The sequence below is a fragment of the Natrix helvetica genome (genome assembly GCF_964273705.1).
Source record: "Natrix helvetica genome assembly, chromosome: 1".
Classification (NCBI taxonomy): Eukaryota; Metazoa; Chordata; class Lepidosauria; order Squamata; family Natricidae; genus Natrix; species Natrix helvetica.
The window spans coordinates 180,304,663-180,319,347 of NC_138548.1; the positions used below are offsets into that span (position 1 = coordinate 180,304,663).

Here is a 14,685-nt window from a genome sequence, read left to right on the forward strand (position 1 = left end):
GCAACAAATAATTGTGCTAATATTTTATTGTTGCACTGGTAAACTCAAATATTAAGTCCCCAAATATTTACATTCAATTAGGATTTATTTCATTTATTCATTCATTCAGAAATATGTACATTTATATCCTGCCCTTTTTCCACAAGTTTCAAGTGAGATACATAACAATTCTACTTCCAATCTTGGGAGTCAGGTTAGATTGCGAAAAGTGATCAGCTCAAAGTCTTCTATTAGTGACAGTGGATTTGAAGTTGGGTTTACTCAGTTCTACCCTAATATTTTAACTACTGACACATTGCTTATAAATCTCTAAATTTTCTAAATGTCATTGCACAGAAACAATCAAAATATTATATTGTATAATTTGCATGGCCATTTGCATACGCAGGGACCTTTAGTTCTTCTATCCCATAAACTCATGTTGTGTGTTTATCTATGTATGTGTAACTATATGCAGGAAAAAAATACATGGCTGATACTGTCTTGCCTTCTTATTTGCTGTTGATAATATCATCATTTCTCATACCATGTCTTCGTAAACACTTGAAACACTTGAAATCACTTGTATTCTTTCTCCCATGACATATGTACAGCCAAATCACTGCTGTGTAAACACTACATCCCTTCAGCAGACCACAGGGTCAAATTCATACCCCCAAATGAGTTATGGGATATACACCCTTTTTTTTTTTTAGAACTTCAATTCACTACTTCAGTGTACATTCAACTACTGTTTTTAACTGTAAGCCACTGAGAACATTAAAGAGTCAGGCAGACTTAAAATCAAATAAAAAATAAACAAACAAATATTGTAAGAGATTCTCTTAAATAAGCCCTTGATAGCATATACCATTCCTAAGTGGTTATGTAAATCTTAAATGTAGATACCTAGCTTTGAAATATTTATCGTATCAATAAAATACTACATAATATTTTAAATATTTTGGCTTCTTTCAACAGCAAATTCAAGAAGCAAACATTTGCATCTATTTATAAATTTTAAGCCAATTAAACTTTTCATTTATTGTTTTGCTTTATTTTGTTTCATTTTCACTTTGCATACCCTGGTCAACTCAAAACAGGGTATAACAGGACAAAATCATAAACTATGGTTCTTCTTGCCTTCTCCCCCATAATTTTATTATTTCAAAATAATAATAAGTAGCTATTCGAGTCATAATGGAAAAACTGTACCTAAAGGTTTGAAAAATTCTAAATAAATGTGGAATTATTGTTGCCAAGCTTCTATACCAACTGAACTCCTGATACAGTCTATATAATCCTACAAAAATATTAATATTATCGTTACTAACTAATGCAGAATAGCAGTACCAGGAAAAACATATATACATTGCATACTGTATAGCTGTAGCTAGTTTTCATTACATTTGGGAAAAACAAAATTACAATACCCTTACAAGCCTCTAGAAGACAGTCGATAAAGATACACAGTATGTTATTTTATTTATTATTAAATTTATATGCCGCCCCTCTCACTGTCAAGCGACTCTCTAATTACCAGTCTTGACTTCCTAGAACTATTCTAGAGCATGGGAGGTGCTTTTCATGTGGGTAATTTATTTAAAAACTGTGATTATCTTAATTACTTATTTCTTTTCATCAAAACCCACTTAACCCAATTATGAGCAAAGAGGTAATTTCAGAAATCTTATTTCCAGTCAACACTTAACTTCTTGTTTACCCCAACCATCTATCAATGTTATTTACTGTCTGGTCTCTGACCAGGAAAACTATTTGCACATCTGTGATTTGTGTGCCCAAGAGGGCAGTTCCAATATAGTATTTGGCTTCCTAAAATGAATTCCTGCAAATCTGCTGAAAATCTATTTTCAAAATAGTACATATCAGTCAACTAATTCTCCAGTAAATCTTATTATCTAGAGCTCATATGAAGATCACTGTAGCTCCTATACAACTTCTGTCAACTTTTCACATTAATATATTAATTGTTTAGAAAGTAGTTGTAATTTTTAAGAACAAGTTCGGAATCAGATCAAAGCCCTACCTTATCCATAATTCTATATCAAAAATGGCCAAGCAGATATTTATAAAAAGCTTACAAACACAGTAGGAAAATAACAGCCACCCACTAATGGGAACTCAAGAATCAGTTTCCATGACAAATAGAGTTGCCTCATAAAACATTGATCACCAATAATTCAGGATTACAATTAGTTTTTAAGCCTATTAATATTGCCACGGAGAACAAATTTGGTATAGTGGTTAAGACACCAGGGTAGGATCTGGGAGACCATGAGTTCTAGTTCTACCTATCACTAAATTTGCATCTTCTGCAAACTTCCATGGAAGCAAACCCTATTGCATTGTCTTTTGAAAGAAATATTGGCAGAATTGATTTTTTCTTCTTTTTCCCATATCCCAAAGGAATGTATAGCATAAGCTGCATTTCACAACATCGAATTTAGCCTACTGTATAGAACTTTATAAACAGATCACAATTAGAACTATTACCTTAGGACTATCAGATCTTTGTTTCAAAAATCCAGACAACCAGTGACAATAAAAGCTCTTTGCTGCTATCTTGTGGTCATCTGGCTTTTTACAGCCCATACCACATAAGTCCTTATTATATGCAATGGGTCTCATTTACACAAACTTTCAAAGTTATAAAATACAGAAAAGAGAAAAGTGATGCTGTTTGAAATTTCGGAAGGATTTGCTTACAGACTTGGATTATGTGTGGATGATTACAATGAAATATGCTTTACATTAGCTATGCCCATAATAAAGATTTTATTTGATTTGAGATAGTGTCATCCTTCATTGAAAATATTTTCTATAAAATTAATACAAAAGCCCTTGTATTGTTATTTTGTTTTTTCTTCTTTTCTCTTTCATTCTTTTTTTTTACTTTGTTCTTTTTTACTAAAAGAAAGGCAGAACAAAGGATACATAAATGACAAAATATTTTAGGTACTATATATAATAAAACAATGATTGCTATGCAGCACCCAAGTTTACTTTCCATGAGAGGGGTGGCCATATAATTTATTTAATAAATAATAAAAAATAAATAAATTATAGAAGACGTCAATGTCAGGGGTGGGTTATAGCTGCTGCTATTGCCGGTCTGCTCAGGGATGTGCTGCGTATCTCAGTGAGATATTACATTTGATCAGCTACATATTAAAATAAAGCGATATTTTCTGTATCCATAAATGGTAGCAAAAAAAATTATGGCACACCTCATACAAGTAATTTACAGAGCACATATTGATGGGTCTGATTTCACCCCTCAAAGTGCAGATTCAATTGGTTTATGGTTGTCAGGTACAAACAACATGCAGAATTCAAGGTAACTACTTTATTATGCTCTGCCTATAACACAGGAATCACCCCAGTCTTGAAGCCTACTCTTAGGAACAATTAGAAAAAACTCCAAGGAAATTGGGAGGGGGAAGGTTGATCCTAGCCCTTTTGCAGTTGCGTGGTGACTCCAGGCTAATTCCAGCCCTCCTTCTTGGCAGGCTGGGTGTTTCCCAACAATGGTAAAATTGATCTGTTATGAATGAAAGCCTAGATAACTAAGATTTCATATTTATTTTTTTCTATATACACTCCTCTGCCTTGCAAATTTCACTGCTATTATTCTTACTATGTTTATAATTCATAATTATTGTAATCATAATTATGATTACAAAGTTCTATTAATTGCTAAGATAAATCTTCCTTATAAATGTACAATATAAAATTTCAAACACAAATTATGAAAAGGCAAAGGAAAATGAAATGATAGGAGGATTACAAGGAAGCAAGTAATCCCAAAAATGATACAGTCTATATTATTTTTTCTAGTATCAATTTTAATGGACTGCAATCAAATTTTAGAAGCTTATATGTCAATAGATGTAGATCTCACCAATACAAAATGCAAGCCTGAATGATATAAAGACAAAAGTTGATATGAGCTAAGCATAATAGTAATGTTGAATATGTAATGGATTCCACAACTATAACCTGAGCATGTTTATTTCAAGTTCTCTTTGCATATAACTTTTACATCTGTTGCTAATGATATCAAATATTGATTGTTCAGTTTCTCATATTTGTTTAAACATTAAATATATGTTCTGCAACCTAATGCTTTTTTTTCTTTCAGAAAGTTTTTAAATTTTTTGCTATGCATTAGTCATATTTACTTTGATCTTTCTGTATGTATAATTATTTTACTGTTTGTTTAGTTCAACAGAACAGGAGGGGAAAGGATTGACCAAAGAGATCTGTATGTGGCAACTTGTAACAAAATCTCATAGCTTATGTTTAGGAATTCATGGTTTTGATTAAGAAGGAACCAGTTAGTTCCCACTGCTTTATTAAAAGAGACATTAGTGGATAAATCAGAAACACATTTCACAGAGCAGATTATGTTCAACTGAAATGCCAATAAAATGATTTTGAAGCTCTTCGTTATTTTCCATTTGCAATATTAAATTAGAATAGCTTTTTTACAATTAGTTTAATGTAACAAAAAATAAGATATATGTATACAACAGTGGTTGCTTCAACTGGATTGACCTTGAATGATGGCTGATCTTGCTGACCAGATTCATAACTTGACTCTTATTTTTAAATCCACAGGAATACACTAAAATAGTTTCCGAAATTGAAACTTTCATCTTACATATAAAGTCAATTCTCATTTATAACTACTATAAATGAGACAATATGTAAACAAAATGTATAACAAAAGCTCCTGGAGATGATGATGATGATAAAGTTGGGTTCTGTTTATTTTTCAGTAAGTATACCTATAGTGATTTTTTCATTGCTGTTTTCCTCCCATTTGTTGTAGCTAAAGAATCAACACTATATGAACCATGTTAAAGCAGCTTGTGTTTATTTCACACAGACTGTAATCTTTCATTGCCCCACATGCATACATATACATGCACACACATTCCCAATGAGTTTTAAATTCAAAATCTAATTAGCAGCATCACATAGTTATCCAGAACACTCTTTGGGCTTAGATCCTTGACCTCCTAATTCAAATCAAGGTCTTATTCTGCTTTTCTATATTTAACAATTAACTGTACACCTATTTTAAAAAATGGTGAGGGGTGGGAGAAAAAGAAAAGCTTTAAAAATTGAATGAAGAACGGAAGTAGAAAACCATAATTTGATAGAAATACTTGGTGGTTGCAATGGCAATTCTAGGACTACAGGAAGAGCTTTTTAATGTTTGAAGGTGCTTTTACACCACAGCTGAACATAGTAAGAATGCTCTCCCTTTTTGTCTTACAAGTAACAACAATCCATAAACGGCCTTGAAGCTATTTAGCTCCTTTGATTGTATTTTCACTGTATAAAGCACTTTTGAAATATTCCTTTCTTTACCTTGAGATACAATACTTATACAAATTGTTGAAGATCATAGAGAAACTGCTTCAACCAAAGTAGATCTTTGTATCTGGGAAAATATTGATGACACTCTATATAAACTAGCCTTTGTAAGCACATCTTGATCATTTTAGAATAACAAATTTCAAGTATTCATGATCTGTTAAAAGGTTTGGCATTGAATGATAATTACAATCAATTTACCTTTAATTTTCTTGTACTTTTTATACCATCTTCCAAATTCCTGGCACTTAGTAGCTGACACATTTGCATAATACGTGCTATTTACAATGGATGATATCATACTCTGAAACAAGAAAAAAGAGAAATAAATAAATTCTAAATAGAAAATAATCAAATTTCTTCCAAAAGAAAGTAATATTGTTGAAAATATATCATTCATTCATTCTTAAGTGACAAAAACAAACATTAAAATGTATTCATATACAAAAACTATTGGATAGATCCTAAGACTACCTTCATTTTTCCTTTTATATAACTGAAGAAATTTACTTTCCCTATTAATTTTGTGGCAAATCCATGTGTCTACAGTTTATTCCAGTTGTCACTTTAATTTATATTGGGTATTATCTAAAGAATCCTTATGCTTCAAGTATGTAAAAGCTGTGTCACGTTGGGGAATACAAAGGGTGAGAAGAACTGTGATTTAGGAACCGGATCCTAAAGGTAAGATTAGATACTATAGCATGTATAATCCAAATAATAGTTTTCAGATGTTTCTATTCTGCTTCCAACTGCAACAGGGACCACACAGCCAGGAATCTGGGAATATCTGTGCTACTTGCAAGAATCTGGGAATATCTGTTCTACTTGCAAGAACAACAGCTAAGCAAATACATTAAATAGATAATATTTATAGAAACATGTCTTTAATCTTTTTGTGAAAATCCATATAGGAAACAAATTGCTATACTATTCTGAGCAGAAGAAACTAAAAATATTACTTGTCAAATTAAGCAGAGCTATCTGAAAACTTATATTTAAGGGTTGTACTTTTATTTTTAATCCCTGAAAATAGACATTAGTGGCCGAAACTTTTTATCATCTAGCACAGAGTTTGAATTAAATTGCACAGGATATGCTATGGTAAATATAACTCTTCTTTTTGCTGCTGCACTGCTCAGATTCAGTGTATTTTTTATTATCTAAATTATTCCTTATTCTTTATGGAGTCTAGTTTCAGAAGGTAATGTATGCATTTTGGAGTAGGAAAGAGCATGCACAAAAAGGTTAACAAAACAAGTAGTTTAAAAGATTTAGTATCATATAAATATGCTATGAAAGTTCTGAAATTGAAGAACTGCAAAAAGCATCTGAGGGATGGGAAATCCCCAACTGTTCTTGCTTCTTGGGCTTGTAGTCATTTTTATTCATTTTTAATTAAATTTCACAAATCAAGAGAAATAACAGTTTGGGGTTATTTTCATTTGATTATTTATGTAGTATACTCTATATTGTTTCCTAACCTGCATCTCAACTAAGCTTAAATAATACAAGAGCATGAAAAAAATCCCTGACTTCTGTTCTCATGTACCATGGTCCTGATTCAAGTATTCATTTGTAAAAATTAAAAAAGATATTGAGATTTCCAGCCACTTCTCACTTATTTACCCTTAAAACAAGTTGAAATGGCACTTTTTAAAAGTTTTTTAATAGAATAGAATAGAATAGAATAGAATAGAATAGAATAGAATAGAATAGAACAGAACAGAACAGAACAGAACAGAACAGAATAGAATTCTTTATTGGCCAAATATGATTGGACACACAAGAAATTTGTCTTCGGTGCATAAGCTCTCAGTGTACATAAAAATATACATTCATCAAGAATCATAAGATACAACACTTAGTGATAGTCAGAAGATACTAAATATGCAATCAAAATCATACTAGGAACGAAATATAACAATATAATCGTACAGATACAAGCAACAAGGTTATAGTCATAAGTAGAAAGAGATAGGTAATAGGAAGGATGAGAAGAATAATAGTAATACAGTCTTAGTAAATAGTTTGACTGTTGTGGGAATTAATAATTAAGTACAGTGATGGCATGAAGGGGGAAACTGTCCTTGTATCTAGTTGTTCTAGTTTGCAAATGGATTTTATCCAGACTTAAGTAGGAGATGACTAGGCTGAGCCAGAGAGAGAGGTCAAACACATCCTCAGTCTCAAGTCCCTTTGTTGCCCACAGGAAATCTAAGTCCAGTCCACCATTGACTCTTATAAACCGCCAAATTTGCTTTAACCATTAGTGGTTCAGATTCTTGTAGGGAGCTTAAGCTTGCAATAAACCTTTATATTCATTTGAACTGCCTGGATTTCTTGATTTCCTTGATGCTCAGCACAACTGTGAACACTATCCTTTCAAAGCTTTACAAAGAGTAAAGAAAAAAAATCTTTACTCCATCCTGCATTTTACCATCTTCCAAGGAGCATTTCTGCAGCCATAGAGTGTGATCACAATAATTTAGTTTACTGTTTCTTTAGCGCTCTACACTGAAATCTTGATGGTATTCAAGATTTCAAAAATACTGTAACATAATTGTTGCACATTTAGCCAGGGAATCAAACCTATCTAGAGTTAAAAGTGAGAAAGACTGAGTCTTTATGCATAGCAGAGGATATAAATGGAAAAATATTCAGTTTATAACTAATGTTTATAGCTGGTGGTAAAATGTCCTATATCATTTCTAAACTATGTCAAATTTAAGATTTCCCAGTAATAACATGAGGTAGGTTTTTCTAAAACTGTGACATGTTCACAAACTCATCCAAGCTCGTATAATAAATATAGACATGGGGGGTGGGGGGTGGAATTGTGCCTGCTGACCCCGTTATTTATGGTACACACATTAACAGGATTTGGAGAAAAAGAGAATGGAAGAGAAGAAGAGTGTGCAAAGCTGGAGAAAGAAAGCATAATTACATTCCTTGAAAGGACAGTATGCATTCGATAGAGCAATCAAAAGATGCCCCTTCTAAACTGCTATTAGAATCTGTCTAAAGATATACTATATTCTATATACCATTTTTTCCAGGCACTCATTTTGCACTTTAGCCCTCTTCCCATAAATAAAAGACAATATGGACCAACTGAGGATGTTCAAGGTTTTAAGGATTGCTATGTCTGTCTTAAGCTTCTGTCTTAAGGCTTAATGGACCCATTTCACCCCTTCAGTTCCTCCAAATCACAAATTAACATGAAAAGAAACCCCTTACATTCAAAATTGCAGCATGGGAGAGTGCTGACTCTTGCCACACAGTTTACAAGTTGCCAACTCCTAACTTGACCAAGAGCAAGGAACTTAAGTATTATCCAGGGATTGCTGAACTACAATTCCCAGCAGTCCTGGAGGCATGGTCAGAGATGAGAGTAATGATAGTTGTAGTTCAATAGTATCTAGACAAGCATTTTATCAGTTTCAGTTTCATAAATTTCACTTCTGAAAGTTTAAACAAGAATCCTGCTAATTTACCCATACATTAGACTGAAAATCTGCCTAACTGGAGTAAAGTGGAAAAGTGGACTTTCCTGTGACCAAAACAATTATTTTCATTATTTATTGGTAAGCTATAATGGCTATGATGTTTGACTACAAGGTTAGCACTGTCACTATAACCTCATTATATAATAAGGCCATGATTCCATCAGACTCTATCGTTATCTCACTGATTTCTACATTCAGTTGTTTCCTATCTATTCTCCACTGTCAAGGCTTAATCAGTTCAGAGTGAACTTGAAATACAACATAATAACAGTGACATAAATATTTGTTATCCTATCTTCCTCTTTTCCCAGACGTAGCAGGTAATAAATAGTTTTAATAGTAAAATGAATATAATAGAATAACCAATCTTTTCATTCCCATTTCCTTGAACTGTGACCAGGTAACTACAATCTGATTGACTTCCGAACCAGGCCAAAAAAAAATAGTTTGGTTAATGAAGCTTATAAGGTTTATAAGGCTTATAATGTTTGCTGATATTATTTTATATTATTTAATTAAACAGTAAAATTTGACTCACCTGCTTTCTATTTTTTATGAGTCATTACATGGAATTTAGCCATAGCAAACTAGAAAAAAGTTATCTAACCTTCATGTCTTAATGTTGTTAAATTAATGCTATTTAATCATTGCCCTGTTACTTTACCTATGAACACCTTCTTAAAAACTTTTTAAAAATGTTCAATATATATAAACAGGGGAGAATTTATGTTTACAAATCTCTCAAATGTTTATACATTTACAGCTAGAAAGATATAGAGTATATCAGAAACTGATCCATATATATTCTGATTATGTACCTATAGTAGCTGAAATTAAAACGTGCATGAAACGTGCTAGAAGTGGAATAAATGTTATGAATTATAAAACATACCTAAATAATTTTCAAACCAAGCAAATAAAAGTACAAATTTCTCCAAAATGTAGAAAAACTATTAAAGGTCACTTGACATAGGAAACAAATATATCTAGAAGATCATATCAGTAATTTATAGAGTGCTTAGTTTAAAATATATATTTCATAATATCATTCTTCTGAAAAACCATTTTCAGCTATTTTTCCTTTATCAACAACATGTAAAAGGCAAATAAACCAAGGTAAATCAGTGAAATTTTAAATTAAACCATGTGATTACACTTCCTTTATAATGGCACCCTGAATCAGTACCTGTAAAGAAAATGAAATTATACATTTGAACAAAAGGTAGAGAAAAAAGTCCCTGTGATACTGCTTTTTATTCCTCTACAGAGGAATATTTGATGCACTGCAAGCACACTAATAAACAGCAGGATTTAATCTGCAGTTTCTTTTCGAGGAGACAATTTTGTAATTTGCTGCTGTCAATAATATATTAATCACAAGGGGACTGTAATGATATTTCACATTTGGCACAATATATTCTTAAAACTGATTTGGGAAAAGGGATTTTGTTAAAAAAAAAGTCAAGTGATGATAGGCAACTTATCTAAAACATTCAAATTTTTGCATGATGTGAACTACAACAAAGAAATTGGAAGTAAGTTGATATATAATTACTAAACTAAACCAAACTAAAACAGAACAATCAGTACTACTCTTAAACAGCTATTATTCTACCTATGGTCGGTCGGTCTGTCTGTCTGTCTGTCTGTCTGTCTGTCTGTCTGTCTGTCTGTCTGTCTATCTATCTATCTATCTATCATCTATCTATCTATTTTTCTTTCTCAATACTTGTCATAGGACCTTTTTCAAAATATTAAGAATTAATATAACAATGCTAGAGTCCTGAATGTTTAGAATATTACTGATTGCATCATTTGCTGAAAAGATTATGTCCTGTCTTGCTTCTCTTCTTTTTCTTCTTCCCTGTCATAAAGGTATATCATAGCCTCACCTTTATTGACACATTGTGCCTTGTGTATGACAAATTGAGAGAAGACATGTATCATTTTTATTGGGAACATGTTGATCCTACTGTTTTGATACACAGTTTTATTTAATAAAAATAAACTTTTATTTAAAACAGGGATGGACATTTTCAGAGACTATCAGATAAATGTAGTCTTTGCTTAACAATTGTAACTGAGACTGGTAACTCTGTTGTTAAGCAACATGGTTGTAAAGTATGTTGTCATAGGACCATGCTGACTTCCGACTGCAGTTGCAACAATTTAAATTGTGCCTTCATTAAACAAATCCCCCACAATAGTTAGGCATGACATCACACAATTACCAATGATCTACTGCCAGCTTCCCCATTGATTTTACTTGTCAGAAATTGGCAATGAAGGTAGCAGATCACATGACCATGGGACATTGCAACTATCATAATTATGAACTATGATCATGTGTGGGTACACTGTAACAGCCAAAATGATAAGAATTAGTCATTGGTTTCCTTGTTCAGTACCATCATAACTTTGAATTATGACTAAATGAGTGGTTGTTATAGTTACTGGATTACCTGTAACTATAATTTCCTCATTCTAGCCTTGAGACTGTAGAGGCTCTTCAACATAATTGTGCATGATCACAGTTGAAAAAGAATGTACTAAGTTTTTAAAAAGAAAGTATGTGACTATCATATATTCAGTAAAAAGTCAGGTTTGTATTAAAATGCAATATTTATTTAAGAATACACATATGTCTAATATCTGAAAATCTTTAGGCTATCACGATAAATCAAAATATTGTAAAACCAATCTCAGAGTTCAGGATAATCAAATTATCAAATGATTTTGCATTATATCTATTCGTGTACCTCAAAATTTATGATAGAACAAACCAGAACAAAACAAATTATTTTAAAAGTTATTATTTTAAAAATAAATTAATAAATTATAATCCCTTAAGAATACTAAAATAAGTTCCATACATGGCAGAATGACATTTTTAATATTATGTAACAAAATCCCAACCATGCTATTTAGGATATGTTTATCAGAGACATCCTCTAGAAGTATAGCACATTGGTGTGCTTTGCACATAGAGACAAAACCCCAATGGGTATGTCTAAATGCCAATTTTGCCTCCTGGATTGCTATCGTCATCCTGCTGTGCAGTTCTCTTCTAGATCTTCATCTACTTTTCAGCTTGCCAGCACTACCTCTGGGGAAGTAGCTAAGCAGTAACTGATCCTTTCCCAAATTCTTCTTGTATTACAATGGTGGAATGGCAGCTTACATATCACAGCATTTTATTTCAGCAGGGCAGGGAAATCCCAGAACTAAGATGAGGAGAGCCTTCCCACTAATGAGGAACTGCACACCCAGCAGATACAGAGCAGACACAGAAAATCTACCTTTGCTGTCTTAACTTCTGAACTGAGCTAATGAATCCTTATGCTTTTTAATAAATGTGATAGTCAGCAAACCTGCTACCTTACTGATTTTTTTCTCATTTACTTGCTGATTTTTTCTCATTTACTTTACTACTGTTAACATAGATGTACAATGACTTTTCTTCCTCTCCCCTACATATAGATGCTAGGATTAAACAGTGAATCTTTTGTATTTAAAGCATGAATTTGATAATTGACCAAATTATAAATTTTCCTTGAAGGTCTGCCTCTTTTTTGTTAAGGGAAAAATATTAAATACTATATTAAAACCCTTTTTTAGCAACAGTTTGCCTAAAAGAACATTAAGTTCTGTAAAAAAAAAAGGATAATAAAAAATAGCTATTATCTAAGATTTTGTAAAAAAAAAAAGAGAGAGAACTGCATGCTTTATAACAAGTAAATGATTACACATATAGTTATAACTGATGATTATATAACTACAGTTATTAACTGATGAGTAACATTTTTAAAGGTATCTTTGACTGTATTAACAATTGACATAAAAAATCTAATGATTCAGAAAGTTTTGATTGAAAAATATATAGCAAAAGTGTTCATGCAATCAAATATGAATTTTTATTAGTTGATAAAGCAAATTACTAGGTTGGTTCAAAGGTTTCAGTAGAACAATATATTTTTCAAATATTTTGTTGCTGGAGCAGAGTTGTTTGATAATCTTAATGAAGATAGCAAGAATGTACAAATTTAATGTGGGAATTAAAAAGCAGTCTCCAGATAGATATGAAGTTTCACACCATTTAAAATTCCAATTTTAACTTTTAATACTTCAACTTATTTCACTTTGCCAAATATAAACTTTTCTTTTTGGCAAGTGAAACTATTTTAATTCAATTTTTTAGCACAGAATAAAAACAATAAAATTAAGCCCAGATAAATTTATATTGTTCAAACTTCCCATTACAACTTTAAGAAACTGTGTTTTGCTTTTTGTATATTTTAAAAATTAAGAACAAATGGTTAATTTTGAAAATGGATGCCCAAAGTGCAACTGCCCAAAAATACCCCACACAATTTGAAATAATTCAGAGAGAAGAACTGGAGTTCTTCTAAAACTTAATCACATCTTTGTGTAATTTTTTGTGTGTGATCACATCTAAAATATCATGTCATGTTTTGATTAATCACAGCCACTGTAATCACTATACAAGGATATTGCACATTTAGTCAAACTAAAGAAAAGACCAACTGAAAGTATTGGTAGGTTGTAGCATTCTTGTGAGGGAGCTAATGTTTATCAGTATTTTTTTGACCTAAGCAACTTCCATATGCAGGAATCAATTCCCAGAATTTTTAGAACTAACCAAACTAATGCAGAAATTCTTGGAGTTGAGGTCCACAGATCTAGAAACCAACCAAATTGAGACTATGGTTTAGAGCAAAAGCAAGTAAGAGGAGAAACTACATAAAAGTACATAAAACTAAGCAAAGTATGGAAAATGCAAACAAGAAAAGTTTCTTTTTCCCCCAATAAAATAAAACCAAGGGATGAAGAATAAAAATGTACTTTTATTCAATGCACACTTAAATTACAGAATTTTGCTATTTTATGGGGTGGTGATATATACCAATTTATACAACTTTAGGGAGAGACTAGATAAATTAATGAAAGACCTGTAATCAATGGCTGCCAGTCTTGATGACTCTACATTAGTTACTGATTATCAGTTGTTACAGTGTTTACAGTGTAAAATGGATATTCCTCTGCTGTCTATATTTATATGCTGCCCAAATATCCCCAACTGAATACTATGTTATATAGAATGCTGGAGTTAAAGAAGTTTTGGAGAGATTCTACTGTGTTTTTATATTATTATCTATTGCTACTGCCAACAATATAGGGATGGATAGCCTAAATCTGTCCTCATATGTCCTCAGAAACACAATGTATATTTTTTGTTTGTTTGTAATTTTTCATGGACCATAGACAAATTGATTAAATAAATATGCACTTGAACTGAATATGTTAAATAGAAAGAGAATGTGTCTCTAGGATATGATGTGCTGTTAATCCAATGAAAGGAAAAAGCCCTTGGAAACAGAAAAAAATAAGTAAACATTTTATTCTGAAATACTCCCAAGGTCCATTGTTTGAGAAGAACCAGCCTAAGCAATCCTAAATTGTTTAACAATAGGATTGTGCAAAGCATTTGAAAGAAATATTTGAAAGCATACATTAGTGTGAAAGAAGCATTTCTGTCAGAATTCTTACAGAAGTTGTGTCTTTTACACAAATCACACAACTCCTAGAAAAGAATTCCTTGTCATCTCATATGCTTGTGTATGCATGCTCATTTCACTTTATAATGGGTTCTTTGGAAATGTTGTTTGTGCACACACAGATAATTGAGAACAGCTTTTGAAGCATAAGCCTTGCAAATTTGAAGAGTTGTGTTTCATTCATACTAATATGCATTGTGAAGCATCTCCTTCAA

General features: G+C 31.8%; 1 protein-coding gene across 4 annotated transcripts in view; it reads right to left on the reverse strand.

The window, feature by feature from the left end:
- SATB2 (SATB homeobox 2) overlaps positions 1 to 14,685 on the reverse strand; it is a 139,749-nt gene that overhangs the window by 64,693 nt on the left and 60,371 nt on the right. For all 4 annotated transcript variants that reach the window (XM_081934814.1, XM_081934815.1, XM_081934813.1 and 1 more), the window contains exon 6: positions 5,587 to 5,689. In XM_081934814.1, coding sequence (XP_081790940.1) covers positions 5,587 to 5,689 — 103 coding nt within the window. The remainder of the gene's footprint in view (positions 1 to 5,586; positions 5,690 to 14,685) is intronic.